The 15434-nt window shown below is 48.5% G+C and overlaps 6 protein-coding genes across 6 annotated transcripts; 1 reads left to right on the top strand and 5 right to left on the bottom strand.

Annotated features, from left to right (window-relative positions):
* Nucleotides 1–566: 566 nt before the first annotated feature.
* On the top strand, nucleotides 567–1918 carry N7529_004535 (putative cyclin-dependent protein kinase complex component; the record flags this gene model as incomplete). Its single annotated transcript, XM_057240062.1, has 2 exons — nucleotides 567–1586; nucleotides 1646–1918. The coding sequence occupies 2 exons, from the start codon at nucleotides 567–569 to the stop codon at nucleotides 1916–1918; spliced, it is 1293 nt and encodes a 430-aa protein (XP_057099357.1).
* Nucleotides 1919–2756: 838 nt separating this feature from the next.
* On the bottom strand, nucleotides 2757–4733 carry N7529_004534 (uncharacterized protein; the record flags this gene model as incomplete). The annotated part of the gene is made up of 1 exon (XM_057240061.1): nucleotides 2757–4733. One exon carries the CDS (start codon nucleotides 4731–4733, stop codon nucleotides 2757–2759), a length of 1977 nt encoding a protein of 658 aa, XP_057099356.1.
* Nucleotides 4734–4892: 159 nt separating this feature from the next.
* On the bottom strand, nucleotides 4893–5753 carry N7529_004533 (uncharacterized protein; the record flags this gene model as incomplete). Its single annotated transcript, XM_057240060.1, has 1 exon — nucleotides 4893–5753. One exon carries the CDS (start codon nucleotides 5751–5753, stop codon nucleotides 4893–4895), a length of 861 nt encoding a protein of 286 aa, XP_057099355.1.
* A 783-nt stretch (nucleotides 5754–6536) lies between these two features.
* On the bottom strand, nucleotides 6537–7579 carry N7529_004532 (uncharacterized protein; the record flags this gene model as incomplete). The annotated part of the gene is made up of 4 exons (XM_057240059.1): nucleotides 6537–6575; nucleotides 7111–7231; nucleotides 7360–7486; nucleotides 7546–7579. The coding sequence occupies 4 exons, from the start codon at nucleotides 7577–7579 to the stop codon at nucleotides 6537–6539; spliced, it is 321 nt and encodes a 106-aa protein (XP_057099354.1).
* Nucleotides 7580–8028: 449 nt separating this feature from the next.
* On the bottom strand, nucleotides 8029–8973 carry N7529_004531 (uncharacterized protein; the record flags this gene model as incomplete). Its single annotated transcript, XM_057240058.1, has 1 exon — nucleotides 8029–8973. The coding sequence occupies one exon, from the start codon at nucleotides 8971–8973 to the stop codon at nucleotides 8029–8031; it is 945 nt and encodes a 314-aa protein (XP_057099353.1).
* Nucleotides 8974–10020: 1047 nt separating this feature from the next.
* On the bottom strand, nucleotides 10021–15238 carry N7529_004530 (nuclear pore complex Nup192/Nup205 family protein; the record flags this gene model as incomplete). Its single annotated transcript, XM_057240057.1, has 5 exons — nucleotides 10021–10071; nucleotides 10126–10394; nucleotides 10443–10598; nucleotides 10655–14974; nucleotides 15052–15238. 5 exons carry the CDS (start codon nucleotides 15236–15238, stop codon nucleotides 10021–10023), a joined length of 4983 nt encoding a protein of 1660 aa, XP_057099352.1.
* Nucleotides 15239–15434: the final 196 nt, after the last annotated feature.

Raw genomic sequence — 15434 nt, 5'->3', positions numbered from 1 at the left:
ATAGGGAAATATTCGATCAGTCCATATATAATCTCCCATTTCTCGGCACACCACGGGCGCTCATATCGTTGTTTCATTCGTCCATACGATTAAGTCTACACCGTCTTTTTTTTATATGACAGGTACTTATGGTGATTACTCCTATATGTATATCGAAGAGAAGAAAGCGAAAGAGATCTTTTACTCTTTCTACTCTTTATACTCTACTTCATACAATGGATATTTCATCTCCTTAATATATATTATATCATAATCTTACGCGTTCTGCCTTGATGAATTAGATCGACACTCGCTGATCCAACACTCCCCTCTCCTGTCTTTACTTTATGGTCTAGTCCTAGTATGTAGACCCCTCTTACCTTTGTTACTTTTGTTACTTTTTGATCTTAATTTTTCAACTTTGTATATGTACTTTGATGATCCTGTTCTGCCTTTCTATTTGTTTCATCGTGGCAAACTACCGAGTTGCGACCGCCTAAAAACTGACAGAATAACAGACTAATTGTTATATGAGAAAAGAGACTCGAGAAGAGGAAGAGAAAAGAGAATCCAATCAGTCTCTCACCATGTTGGTTTCAAATTCCGTTCACTCTACTCGGTCGAGATCCAACACCCCCACCTCTACTACTGCCCCGCCAGGCTCTTCTGCTCGGCATGATGTAGCTTACAACTCTTCGCGCACTTCCTCCGATACACGTCCGCCTTCCATGACGTCCAATAATGCCTTTCCTCCCTATTCAAATACAACGGAATACCCGGAGTCCATGGGGAACTCCTTTTCAAATCAAAGAGCACCGGATTCGCCACGATTAGAACCAACATATAGGTCAATGCAGTCCGTACCGGGATCGGAAGCGAGTTCACCAAGCCGCATTCGAGTCCAAAGTCTATCCCACATCCAAAGCCTCGCCAGCGAAGACCTCGTGGGTTCGCGTACGCATACGCCAACCGGGTCGCGACAATATGAGATTAGCTCCATGCCGGTCACGGAGATCATCGAGATGGTCGCTGGCCTTTTGACCAAGATCACCACCACGAACGACACCCACCACGAACACGTCCATCGCCACATCCCTCCCCCCGATGGAACCTCACATCTCAGCCCCCAAGCAACCAGTGTCCTCGCCTTCCACGGCAAAAACGTCCCCAGCATAACTATCCTGAGCTACCTCACCCGCATCCACAAATATTGCCCAACAACCTACGAAGTCTTCCTCAGTCTACTGGTCTACTTCGACCGCATGACCGAACTCGTCAACACCCGCCAAATCGACCACCTACACACCCGTTGGGACTCGGAGGAATCAGACCCGGACTCCTCGGCCCGCTACATGGACGACTCTCACATGCACGACTCCCCCATGGCAACACCACCCTCCTCGACAGGCTTCACTGCGCAGGACCCGCAGGGCACGTCCTCTCTCTCTCCCAGCCTCTCCACGCTCTCCCCTGAGTCCGACGCCGAAGCCCTCTCCCACTTCTTCGTCGTCGACAGCTTCAATATCCACCGTCTGGTCATCGCAGGCGTGACCTGCGCCAGCAAATTCTTCTCCGATGTTTTCTACACCAATTCCCGATACGCAAAGGTATATTGATTTATCTCTTTTCATCCCATGCCCCCATCACTGACCCAATCTTTATTTAGGTTGGCGGCCTTCCCTTAGTGGAGCTTAACCACCTGGAACTCCAGTTCCTCTTACTGAACGACTTCCGGCTAGCCATATCCGTGGAAGAACTAGAGTCCTACGGTACAATGCTTGTAGAGTTCTACGCGCGAGAGGTCGTCGCTCAGCAGCAGCACAGTCTCCCGCGCCCGATCGAGCCCGCACCGGACGCTTACCCAGATGCCATGTATATGCGATCTCGCGACAAGCCTCGTGACCACGCGGAAATCGGACAAACGCCGACTCCACCGTAGTGCATTCCGCGCTGTCATTCCACGATCCACACCCACCTTCTTATATTACCTTTTGTGTTGTCTTCTCCTTCTCCTTTTTCTTTTCTTCTCTATTTACCCATTCGTTGAGCGTCTGCTTACTCCATGTTCCATGTATCCATTCCGATTTCCGTCTTCCGTCTGGCGTCACATACCCTCCTCCTTCTCTCCATCTCCATCTCCGTCCACTTTCTCCACCAGATCTCTCAGCGCATTTACACGTCTCGACTTGTATAGACATTGGTTCCTGCCGGGCTTATCGGGTTATTCCTTCAAATTCTTCATTTCTGCGGCTTCATACATAAACATCTACTGGATCTTAGTATTAGTCTTGTCCTTGTCCGTTTGTGTTGTCTCTTATCTCTCGTCATGGGTTGGTGTTATGCTGGCACTTTCTTGCATCGCGTGTTTGTCTATGGGTGTCTTTTCTGCTTTAGGGGTAGTTTGGAATTATTCTTTTCACTGGGCTTGCTGTGTAGATTGTTTGTGTTTGTAGAGTGTAGACAGCGAAGGGGATATCGGGGCTGTGGATTTTTGTAAAGATGCCAGGCCATGTTGGTATGGATTTGGCTATATTCTAGAGGTTTTTAGTGTTTTCGGACGTATAATCCATGCCAATAGGAGACTCGACACTTTTGAGTTCCACAGTCAATATCATTGATCTGATCTGATCTAATCTGATGCCACTCAAGCACTGACAATTATATACAAGAAATTAATATAACCAGTTCCCATCACAACATAAAGCCTTTCAGCATTAGAAAGAAAAAACAGTAACAAATAAACAAGCGAGCTGTCGAAAACTCACATCACGCAACTACTACAGAACCAAGTACCCCACAAGAAGAGCAACCAACGCAGAGCCACTGAGCAACGTAGGCTTCGTACCAACCGCACCATTGAACGACGGAGCCGCGGCCGCGGTCGTTGGTGATACAACAGCCTGTAAGGTACTGCTGACACTGACACCGCTGGTACCTGAGTAGTTTGCTGAAACTGCTTGATTAGAAGAAGAACCAGCGGCAGAAGCAGAAACAGATCCAACGACTCCAGCCGAGGTAGAACCTGAAGATTCAGCTGATGTGGCGGAACCAGCCGGAGCCTGTGTCTGGGATATCTCGACAGAGTCGCTGTTCGTTGAGTGCAGCGCTCCTGCCGCAGCAACCTCGGAGCTGGTGCCTGCCGTAGCTGCGGAATCCACAGGGAAGATCGTGGGCACAATTGTCTCCGTAGTTGTGGTTGTAGTAGGCTCGATGGCAGGAGAGCTGACCCGGGAAGTCTCAGTGTCAACAGGAGAGAGATGGACGGTAACTGCTGTCTGGGTCTCGGACGAAACCACAGAGATATCAGTTACGGCGGGCAGAGTGGCTTCATCAGTCGCTGGACCTGTTGCTGTTGCTGTAACAGGGTAGACGGTTGTATACGCCACCACGGTTTCCGTGGTAACATGTGCTGTCTTCTGTGAAGCATGGCAATCGATCACTGAGAGGGGGCAGGCGGTTATGGTAAATTCTTTCGTAGTGTAGACTGTGGATGTAGTCATTTGTTCTGCTAGAGTGATAGTGGGTGCAGTAATAGTAGTTTCAGACTCAGCGGAGACTTGAACGGTCGAGGGTAGAGAGGTGGCTGCGCCGGTTTCTGTAGCTGTAACGGGGCACACTGTTGTATAGGCCTCTACGGTCTTAGTAGTGATGTAAGTCTTTTGTTCTGAGGCGGGGCAGTCTGTCACGGATGAGGGGCATGCTGTGATGGTGTACTCTTTCGTAGTGTAGACTGTGGATGTAGTCATTGACTCCGCTGATGTTGTGATAAGATTGGCGCTCTTCGCTGATTCAGTTGCTATGGAGATAGTTGTAGTTGCTGCAGTCTCAGTCGCTGTGACAGGGCAAGTGGTGGTATAAGCTCCCATAGTTTCTGTGGTGATATATGTTGTACGCTGCGAGGCGGGGCAGTCTGTCACGGATGATGGGCAGGCAGTGATCGTGTGTTCTTGGGTGATAAACACGGTAGAAGTGGTCAAGGGCACAGCGGAGGAAGTACCAGTAATGGAAGTTGTCTCTATAACTGATCCAGTCCCGGAAGCAGTGGGCTGATTTACAGCACTCGACACCGTGCTAGACTGACCAGCAGACGATGACTGCGATGCAGTGGTAGCTGCGCTAGGAGTAATGTTGTTAGAAGCCTGAGCGTCGGAAGAAGTAAATATAGCAGGAGCAGAAGATGAGCCAGCCCCGACTGGCAAAGATGGCACGGGCGGGGCGAGTGAAGAACTGGACGAAGCAGACACAGAAGCCGAAGACAAAGGCCGGCGAGTAATACGAGACGACGATGGACGGCGAAAAGGGGGAGTAACAGACTTCACATGACTGGTAACGGATGCCGAAGGCGGAATAATGATCGCCGAAGACGAACCAGCCACAAAAGCAACAGGCAATGTAGTTGGCCCAGCAGTCTGGATGAGAGGAGTGCTAGTTCTCAAATGGCTAGATTGCCCAAGAGGAGTAGGAGAAATAGCTTGAGACGAAGCGCAAGCTGGCTGCGAGGTAGCGCGCCGCACTAGCTGGATATTGTCGATGTTCAGTTTCAATTCAGGCTTGTATCCATCAAAGCTGAAGCCGATATATAGAGCTCCAGTGCTATCAGTAGGTTGCCAGGTACCTGTGACTTCAGCCCAGGCTCCGTTCGTATTGGCGGAAGAGTAGGCAAGGGTTGTTTCATCATCACAGCCGCTCTGCGCCCAGGCGGAGTATGATAGAGTACCGATAATTTGGTCATCGTAGCTTGCAGAGAACCACATAGAGAAGTCGTAGATGGAGTTGGGGTCCAGGTTTATCAGGTCTTGGTGGAAGTTGAGATTTGAGGTCGTAGGACTGTCCCAGCTAATTGATCTATGCAAGGAGAGAGATCAATACTATCAGCAATCTTTTTCAGACATGGAGAGTGAATGGGTGGAAACCTACAGAACATAAATTCCATCTTCGGCGTTGCCTTCCACAGCTTCAATGGTAGCCGGCTCGACATTGAATGTCCAATCAGTGAGACCACTTTCAAAGGATGGATTCTGCACCACCTGAATGGCATATTGGATGCAAGCAGAGGAAATGGCGGATGAGGGCAAAATACTCGCAGAACTACCAGTGGCAACTGATAAAGAAACAATGTTAACGGCGGCCGAACTCGATTTAGTCAGAATTGCCAACGCAGATGATGATGCCACGCTCGAGCTCGGCGTCGGGGTCAGGGTCGGAGTCGATATAGGCGTAACAGCGGCGGTGGAGCATGTCTCCGTATTAGGACCAGTAACAGTGATATCGTCAAAGTTGACCTCTGAGTAAGAGGAGAAAGAACCACTCGTACAAGCCAGGCTCAACTCCAGCAGTGCGCTCGAGGCGGTAGCTGTGTAAGCGCCTGTTCCGGGAAGCCATGCTGCCTGGTTCGAAGTCGATGTAGAGATGGCGGTATTGACAGTCTGGCTCCCTATGGTGACAGAGAGCTCGCATTGGCCAGTGGCAACGGCCAACAGTTGCCAGTACCAACTAACTGTATAGGTTTCGCCAACGACCATATTGGATATGGGCTGCGAGAGAACATTGTTCAGGTCTCCATTAAGGGCCAGTACAGATCTGCCGTCCGGTGCTAGGGAGTAAACGAAGGTATCGTAGCTTGATCCGGTCTGGATTGTCCAGCCTGTCGTCCCATCCTCAAACGACGGGTTGGTGACAAGCTGCGCTGCAGTAGTGGTACAAGTTACTGCCCCTGAAGCAACCGCTGCAGTGGTCGTGGCCCAGGAGGCTAGCAAAACACAAGTCCGCTTCATGGCCGAAGGAATGAAGGCTGGACAAGGATAGCCCTGGTTGATTTGAATCAGATAACAAATGAGTGACTAGATTCTTGACATTGATGGCGGCGGCACACGACCCGATAATTTGACATCTTTAAGTACACTTGTAGGCCTTCGCTAATTGTTGCCTGACAGGATGTGGGTATCGCGGGATCGGGGATCGGGGGATCGATAGTGTGTGGATCCTAGGAATCGCGGATTTGGCCGGCCAGGAACAGGCTCTTTTATCCGACCACATCGGCCTTCGGTCTTTGCTTCAGGAATTGTCTCGGGCGTATCTTCGTAAGTGGGTGGCGCTGTGTTAGCGACATGGAACATGCGACAAAGTCGCCAGTTTCTATCGGAGATCGAACGTAAAGGAGACTGACAATCCATCATATTCAATTCATGACATTTAATGTATACACAGTCATTTAATATAGAAGTGAATATCTTGCATGCTAGTCATTCAAAATGATTTTAAACTTCCTTCCATTGGACATCAATGCCTTTCAAGGTACATTCGGATTTGCAAGCCAACTGGCGGGACCTAGCCCTAAGTCCGGCAAAATTGCACTTTTAATCATTCAATGCCACTCAATATAGCGACCGTCACTTTGCAGAGACAATCAAATCATTTTTTTTATGGTCAAGTTGGGTCATGACGGTAAAACCCGGAAGTCGACTCCATGGTGTCTGAGGAGTATGTACGCATACAATGATCATGACTTGGGAACATGACTACTATTCGATTCTCAAATTTGATGCACTACATTATGTCTAGTTCGTTGGGGCTTTGGTAGACATGTTGAGTGCAGGCTTTGACGCAATGGATTGGGAATGTTCCAAGAACATACAGGGTAGTCAGGATAAAAGCATACAGGCATACAGACATACAGGCAGCTTAGTGCTCGAATGTACCCTCCAAGTTTCAACTTCCAGACCCCTCGCATTGCGAAAACACACGATGAAAGGAAATAAGGGGTTCCGGGTACCATGCGAACGTGTTAGAGCGGTCACAGAAATCAGACCAAGGAACAACTCACCTCTTTCGTTAAAGGGGGCGAGCCACCATACGCTCTGCTGCCTTCTGCATGCTCACAAACAGAGACTTGAACGAACCTTTCCCTCTCTCCCCCGGGTGATGTGCAGTTAGCATGGTATACAAGTAAGATGGGAGAGGAATGAATATTTACTGTTTGAAAAAAAACGAGATACCACCATACGTCCTGCTGCCTTCCGCATTCTCACAGACAAGAGACGTTCGCTCGACTCGTTCGGTTCGTTCAGTTCGATTAACAGCGGCTGGCTCATTGTCACTTCATGTGGACGCAACGTGAAAAATTGTACTTACCTTGGTGATGTGGACTTGAGCCACCACAACGTCTGGTCTGCCTTCCGCGCGTTCACAGACGGACGTTACCCATCCCCCAGGAGCTCTGATCTCTTCCGCACGTTCACAAAACAGAGACCTCCTGAAAAAGTATTTATGGCGACTGTTCAATTTGTCAGTGCATGTGGACACAATGTGATAAATCTTACTTACCCTTGGTGATGTATAATTGAGCTACCACAACGTCTGGTCTGCCTTCCGCGCATTCACAGACGGACGTTACCCGCACCCCCCAGGAGTTCTGATGCCTTCCGCACATTCACAAACAAAACCCCCTCGGCGAATAAATAGGTAGCACCAAAGAAAAAGAGGTTTGAACCAAAAGAGTGTGGTAGAACTATCGAGGTTGGAAGTTAGTATGTAACAACTTCAATCGTGCGCTGAAAGACGACTTACAATTGAACGCGTGGCAAATTGCTCGAAGTTCCATGGCTTGAATCCTGATATCCCCGTAGCTCTCCTCGGGCCCAACGGCAATGGCATCTCCTAAACAAGAACAAGAACAAAAAGCAAAGGAGAAATTATATAGAAAGCAAGAAGCAAGAAGCAAGAAGCAAGAAAAAAACAAGAAGCAAGAAACAGATGTTTTTGTGAGGGTTTTCAATTTTCACATTTTTTTTGGATTTTTGGGGATTTCAAGATCAAAAGTAAAATGTAATGAGACGAAAGTCGCAATACAATGCAATAAAACATGAGAAAATCAAACAAAAGGAGAATGCCAATGCCGAGGGATGCCGAGGAGAGCTGAAGAGAGTAGGATATCTCCGCCCGCCCACGAGAGGCGCACACCGGAGAGTCCAAGGGAGGAGGAAACGTGACCATTCTCCGCCCGCTCACGAGAGGCGCACACCGGAGAAACCAGATTATGACCGAGCTCAATCAGTGGTGGATGGTCATATAGCCAGCAAGGAAGAGCAGAGCCAATGTCCAAATTTCAGGATAGAGGAAGCCAAGGGCAAGAACAAGCAGACCGAATTGAGCCAGAGGCGAAGAGAGTGGATTGATCCTGCGTTTGACCATGGTCAAAGCCTGAGGGAAACGAATGATAACCTGGGACGTGGAATCAACCTCATACTGCGAACTGCTGGCGGCAGACACAGGCTGAGGTGAAGCGTCGACAGGTGAGAACCCCTGAACAGGCGAAGACTTTGGAGGGAGACAGACAAGGGCCTGTGATGTGGGAGCAGACACATGTTGAATCTTGCTGGTGGCAAGAGCAATTTGTGGTGCAAAGTCGACAGGTGTAGTCCGCGAGGATTTGTCCAAAGCGACCAATGGAGGAGGGATCAAAAAATGAATGGAAGTCGGAGCCACTGGAAGTTTTCCCTGAACCCGGGCACGTCGCACGCTCGACCAAGCAAGGGACGGGCGAGCTTCGAACCGAGGACGAGATCGGGAACCCGGAAGCTTGACGATAAAACGAGCGAAAGTAAGACGGCCAGAAGGAGCGAAAAGAATAGCGGTCAGCTTGGACTTGGGCTCAGGCTCGAGTTCTTTATCCGTGTCATATCGAGATGGAATGTAGCGAACTTGGGCGAGAGATGAATCCTCACTGGGCCAACAAACTGACTTCTTCTTCTTCCGTGGAGTGAAAGAAGAAAGAGCGGACAGAAAATCAGCCGAGGTAGGAGGCGCCTTCAGACAAGTCCTGAGAGCAAAAATTCCAGTCCGGGAGTGCATCATGACGGGATGTCCGGGACGGAAAGAAGAGGAGGAGTTGGCCCTGGAGTGCATCATGGCGGGATGTCCAGGGTAGACGGAGAGGGGCGAGGACCTAAGGCGGCCGAGAGGGGAAGAGTTAGCGAGGGCAATCAAGGAGTGCATCGTGAGATGTCCGAGATGCCAAGGAGGGGGGGAGAAGGAGGAAGAAAAGAAGAAAGAAGAGATAAGAGGCAATATCAAGAAGATAATATCAAAAGTAGGGAAAGCAATAGTAATCCAATATGCAAATGGTCAAAAAAGCCAGTGGCATGAGGAAAAAAGAAAGGAGAAAACAAAACCAGAATCATGGGGGGATAAATAACACAATACGGACTCCATGGCAATAAGTCATGGCGACAAGAAAGAACGGATTTGGTAAGTGCAAAGCTAGTCATGGGTTGGGACAGGAAGGTGGCAGGCGCAATTAGGGCAAGCACTGTAGTCACCTTGGGCAATCTTGAGTATAGCATTATTTACATGCGTACTCCTAAGTAGAATAAAAGATGAGACTGGGACAACAAGTTAGGGCTAATTGTCAAAAATGCCCAGCCGGGTCACTTCATGAGCATTACTATATTGATGGCAGTCCACACCTAGGGATGAAGACAACTACGCTTGTTCTTCATTCATCTTGGAAGGTTTACTGCAAAAAGTCTAGAAAAGGCTAATAATAAGTTCGCTCCATGTGTATTAGAATTGATAGGTGGCTAAGTCAAGGCAAGCAGACCGGTTGTATCAACCGCCAGTGCTATATTATTGACCACATAAAAGTATATCAAGGATACAATTATCAAAAGGAATGTCAAAACGTCATAAACAAGCGATGGAAAGCGATGGAAAGCTTTTGAAAGATTATAATAAACATGATTAGACGATCTGACTCTGTAGCTTACGTTGTCTTCAAGGTGAGGCAGGAAAGACCAGGAGAAAGAAATGACGAGATTACATGAAGTATTAAAAAAGGGGCAAGAACGGATGAAGGATGGAGGGATTTCCTCGGCCTTACAAATGATCAATCAATCACTATAGTTAAATTGAATGTAAAAAGAAAGTGATTTCATGGATAATCGCTCATGAGATACCAATACCGCCTGCACTCCCCCAAGTCATAATGTAATGATACATGCATTTCTCCTTGCCTACATATGTATGTAAGTAAACTTCCAGCCCTCATGAGAATGAGAATGGTCGGATATTATCTTGCAGTTCCTGCTCCTCGAACTAGAAGAGTGTTAGTTCGCCGAACAATTATTGTAAGAAATGGAAATCACGTACCTCCAAGAAGTCCGTGGCAGAAATCAGGGCCATAAACGCCTTGACCAGTTCACGGAGGCTGTCTTGATGCGCAGATGAAGTGCTTCCAATATTGGCAGATCGCTTGAAGATTCCGACCACACAAGGTCGATTTTCAACCAAGAATCCCCGGATCTGTGCCTTGATTTGTTCGTTGTCGATTCCCCGGGAGAAGACGGCATATACGATAAGGCGAATAGTCGACAAAAGAAGGTCGTAGTATTTTTGTAGAGCGTCAGGATTTTCGATGTCTGAGAGAGTCAGTAAGGTGTCATTAGAGAGGGAAGGTATTTCCTGACCTATGCCAATATCTGGATCGGCAGCGAAAAGCCGTGATTCGTGAACGGCTTGGAACAAGCCGGAGTTCAAAACACAGATTGCTCCACTCTTGGTTTGAGAAAGTCGCTGGAGGAAAGACAGCAAGGACTCATAATATGCGAGCAGTGCCGGGGTGTCTGGATAATTTTTAGTTAGCTATCGGAACATGACTATTTCACCAAGGCAAACTTACTGCTTCCTTGCGCTTTGTGAAACTCTAGTGGGAGAGACCGTAGCGCATCTAAGAATAGACTCAGATAGTTTGACTGCGAGATGGACTCCGCCAAAACACAATCAGTTTGGCGATCTAGAACGGCTAGACTAGTCAATAACACAAGGGCGGATGCACGGCACGATTCTTGGCCGGTATATGCGTCATCGCATACAATCTCAATCAAACCAGACCCAGCCGCCTTGATGACTTGTTGGCTGAGACGCCGTAGGTTCGCGTGGGTCTTGTTCGACGAAGTAATTCGTGTGATGTATTGGGAACAAATGCTATAGAGTGCTTCCCTCAACAACACATTGCCAGCTGCTAAGTTCGTGCCGCGGAGGCAAATTTGGAAAAGCTGGTGTAGCTTTTCATCGATAACATCCCCGCTTTGAGAAACGTCTGCTGCCAATACATCAGAGGCAAGACCACTTATTAACAATTCAGCGAGTCGTGCCAGTTCAAGTGCATCAGGAAGGTCCGCTTCGATCGCCGTTGCGAGCTTAGGAATAATCAATTGAATGGTGTGGAGAATGAAAACTGGTTTGCTTTCTTCCTCGAGAGCAGAGCATGTGATCATTGTGGTAATAAGCTCTACCCAAGATCGGAGGGCGAGACAGCGGTTATCTTGAATCACCTTTTGCCTTTCTGTTGCGAGGATGTAAGCCTTCAGGCTGTTGGCCTCGGTCAGGAATTGCTCCTCATCCTGCGGTCGTAGAACTCCATTGTTCATTAATTCCGCTCGCCGTATTTGTATCATCTCATCAAGTCCATGCGTGTGGATAGCTTCTTGCCGTTTGTTTTCAATATTAACAAAAATATCACGAAGCAAAGAGAGATGGGGCTGGCTGAAATCACGCCCAACATCAAGATCTGTAAAATCGAAAAGATCGAAAACGGAAGGACTTGGTTCGCCATTTGGCTTAACAGCGTTTCCACGCAAGACCGACAGAACGTGGGCACACAGAGATGGCGATCTAGCTTGTGCTGCTGAACGAACTTCAGTCGCCGCATAATTGAACAGATGGCTCCGGTAAATCAAAAATTCCGATAGAGCAACCGTGGCATCCGTGAGCCAAAATTCCTCTGAACCAATCGGGCAATCGTTCCAAGTAGTGTGGGGTCCGATGATAACTTGTTCGGCAAACATCTTGCAAAGGAATTCCTGTGCACGCATTTCACGAAGCGTATAAAAGCTCGCCAGTTTCGAGGACCAGAGACGGCTCAAGACTTCGAGAGCAACACGTTTCGACTGCACCACCCAAGATACAATGCTGTCATCGAAGCTTTCGGGATACCAATTCAGGAAGGTCATAATGGCATGCAGCAAAGACGTTTGATTTGCGAATAGTCCATCTGATGGCACATCAAGGATATTACCCACACATTGGAATCCAAGCAGGAGATGAGCTACCGTTGGGCGATCCGTGATCGTCCCCAGACAGCTGTTCAATAGAGCAAGAAGTCTTTCTCGCATGACATAACCAGCTGAAAGAGGACCGAACGCGAATTCTCTCGCATCCGGTGTCATTTGATAAACAAGCGAGCGTGAAATGCTATCCACGTCGACTTCAGATGTGAGTACTTCCACGATCTTGTTCGAGGATTGCCAGTTCGCAAGTTCGGGGGAGCTCATTTTGTTGAGCTTTCTGGAGCTGGTGAGCTTTTCCAGGAGGCTCATGGATACGAGGGTGAGCTGTAGATGTCCTGTGCCGCAATAAACACATAATGACGGGATAAGTAACAAATTGTTGAGCACGCTATCCTCAAAGGAAGCAAGTGAGGAGTTTGCCACATTATTTTTGGACGGCCCGGGCTGCGAATGTACTAGCGACTTGACAATGTTGAGGTAGGTGGATTGACGATCCACGAGCAGATTCATCACTTCCAGGCTCCGGAGCAAGGTCAAAACCAGCACAGAGTCAGACTGCGCAGCGTTAACTTCAGCGATGTCCTGCCGGGAGGCTGCGAACAGAGCCTTGAGAACATCTTCGTTGAAGAGCCATTCCAGTACACGGGCAAACGGATGAGAACGAACATAAGCCAGTAGTGAGGAAATTTGTGCCGGAGAATCAGACATTGACGCCTCGCTCAAGACTAATACTAGGTCTTCATTGAATGTCCCCAAGCTTTGCACCACAAAGTCCAGACAGTTGAAGCTCAACAAGCGAGACTGGTAATCGTTGAGGTCCTGGATCTTCCGTGAAAATGCATGCCCCAAAACGAAGTCAATGTAGGGTTCGATCCCGGATATGCGATAAGATCCCCCCAGAGTCTCCGGGAAAGACAATGCCATGGGATCTTCTATCAAGTCGGATGGAGTAGAGACAAGTGTGTTGATGAGAACGACAAATGCATTAGTTTGGTCGAAACTTTCTCCAATTTTTTGCAAGGCTTGCTGCTGATGTAACATAGCAGGATTGGAAACCAAAGGCACCTTGCCAATTCCCGCGGTCATGGATCCTCCCGATAACCACCCATCGAGGCGTGTCCACATTTCTTTTCCAACGGCGGAAGATTTATTGGTCATCAGTGCTGAGAGCGCTGAAAAAGTAGTTGCGCGAAGATGCGATGGAATGGGCCCACTGCACAAATCCAACAGTGTGGCGACGACATCAAACTCGTTTTGTAGCATCCACAAACGAATTTCTGCGCTCTGCTTGCACAAATGGCCCATTAACCGAAGGTAACATGTCAGCATCACAGGGCTTTCGGGTTCGTTCATTTCGGCGGGCTCGCGTTTCCGTGTATGATGCATGCCCGGCATTTGTGTGACCGTTCCACTGGAAGGCTTCTCGTTGACTCGAGATGCATAGAGTTTCAACTCGGAAAACATTTGCGACCAACTCATCGTCGTGGATCTTTTGAACTTATTGGACATAAATTTATCTTCCTCCGTCAAGAATCTATGAGCCGCTGTTGCATTTACCTCGCCCTCGGAAATTGAGCATAACATTTCGCAGAAAGCGCTGACTCGAGGAACTGTCTGCCGTTTGGATGCCCAGTGAAGGAAGCCATGAAGGTTGCCATCCGGATCACCCCAAAATTCCTGCGCAGCATCCTCGCGGCCTTCAAAAGCAAACGAGATGATCATAAGAAGAGACTCGAGATGGGTGCGCGCCTCTACTACACCGCGGTGAAGTTCGGACGTTAGGCCATCTCGAAGCGCAGTTATTTGTTCGAGGCGTTGGGAGTCCTCCTCGGACTTCAACTGCCGGACCGCATCGGGCATGTTGGCGACGCAGGATTCGACAAAAACTTCAAAATTCTCCATTAAGAGCTCTTTGATAAAATCGGGGCAAGTCTCGGACTCAGGCAATGAAACGACGCTCTCTCTTAAGAGCAAGGACACCAACTCACTTCGGGCTGGATCCGCCCATTCTTGGGTGTTGACCGTGGAGCAGATTGCAAGCATGAAGTCAAGAGCCCCGTCGTCAAGGGCAGACATGAAACTCTTCGTGCGTTCTTCGGATTCTTTCTCGGCATTAATGGATGGAGAGGACAGCCCATCGAAGTACCATCCACTGTAGACCGAGAGCCACAAAGCAACAAGACAAGCGTGGAAATTGGGCAGCTTCCAGGCTTGACCATCCTGGGATGTAGTCATTAGTTTGTGCAGATCCCGTGCTCCTTTCTCGGAGCCCGATCCCTCGGGAGATCCGTGCTGTACAAAAGAGGCAATTGTGACGGGGATATAGTCGAACAATTGTGCATCGAATCGATCGAGAGTTTTCAATTGTGCAACAAGTGCGCGGAAGTCTTCGGCGCTTGTGTTTGTTCCCTTGAACATGTAGAACAGGATAGCCCCGAGTGACGCGTGCTGTTGTTGCAGCATGTCACGTTGGAATTCAATGGCTTCCATGACATCGCGGTCATTCTCCTGGCCGACGATTGTGGCTTTTTGAATTTGGTCGCCAAGAAGGGATATCCATTTCTCAACTTCGGTCATGGATTTCAAGGCCTTTCGCGCAAAGAGAGAAGCATTCTGTATAGGTTTGTTCTTGATGTCCAAGACATGAGCCAATGTTTCTTGCATAATAGACTGAGTTCTTTCGTGTTCGGTGTCGAATGATTGTTTGAAGACGAGGCGTAAACATTCGAGTGTAAACAGGCGGCGCTGGTGGAAAGCTATTATGGCTGCGATCAGAGGAGGCCTGTCCATCAACTTTGAATCCTCCTGGCCAGCTAGAAACATTCCAGCTGCTTCCAATTCATCAATATCAAGAGCATCCGCAAGCTGAAGAACGCCCTGTTGGAAATCTGAGTTGACCGAGTACTCAACCTCCGCAACGGTGATCTTCCCTAGAATATTGCATTCGATGTTAGTGGATTGTCGCGATTGTGGGGTGAGTTGAGAAATCGGCTCAAGCTCGGCTCACCTGAAAGGACAGCTTGACGACTGGCATTGTTCTTTCCCGGTTTGTCTAAAAGCTTGCGGAAGTCTTGAATATGGGTCTCCAATTCGTGACACAAGCGGTCGACATTGCTAAGGTCACCATCTGGTATAGCAGAGAGATCCTGGAACAGACCATGAAGGCTAGTCTGGATACTGTGAGGCTCTGCCATGGCGGCGCGGGGTGAAAAAGGTGGGAAGTGAAGCTCGAAGCTCTGTTTAGCCCAGGAAGGCGGAAGGCGCTCAAAATTCCGGGCGGTGGATAACGGCAGTGGCAGCCGCCATATTTTTGTTGGCAGTATTTACATGTTGTCTAGGTACATTATAAGTCTGGAAACAGTTTATATAGAATGTACTCCAATATAATTG

Source organism: Penicillium soppii, assembly GCF_028829465.1.
Source record: "Penicillium soppii strain IBT 18220 chromosome Unknown utg000004l, whole genome shotgun sequence".
Taxonomy (NCBI): domain Eukaryota; kingdom Fungi; phylum Ascomycota; class Eurotiomycetes; order Eurotiales; family Aspergillaceae; genus Penicillium; species Penicillium soppii.
This window is presented reverse-complemented; position numbering and strand designations above follow the sequence as displayed.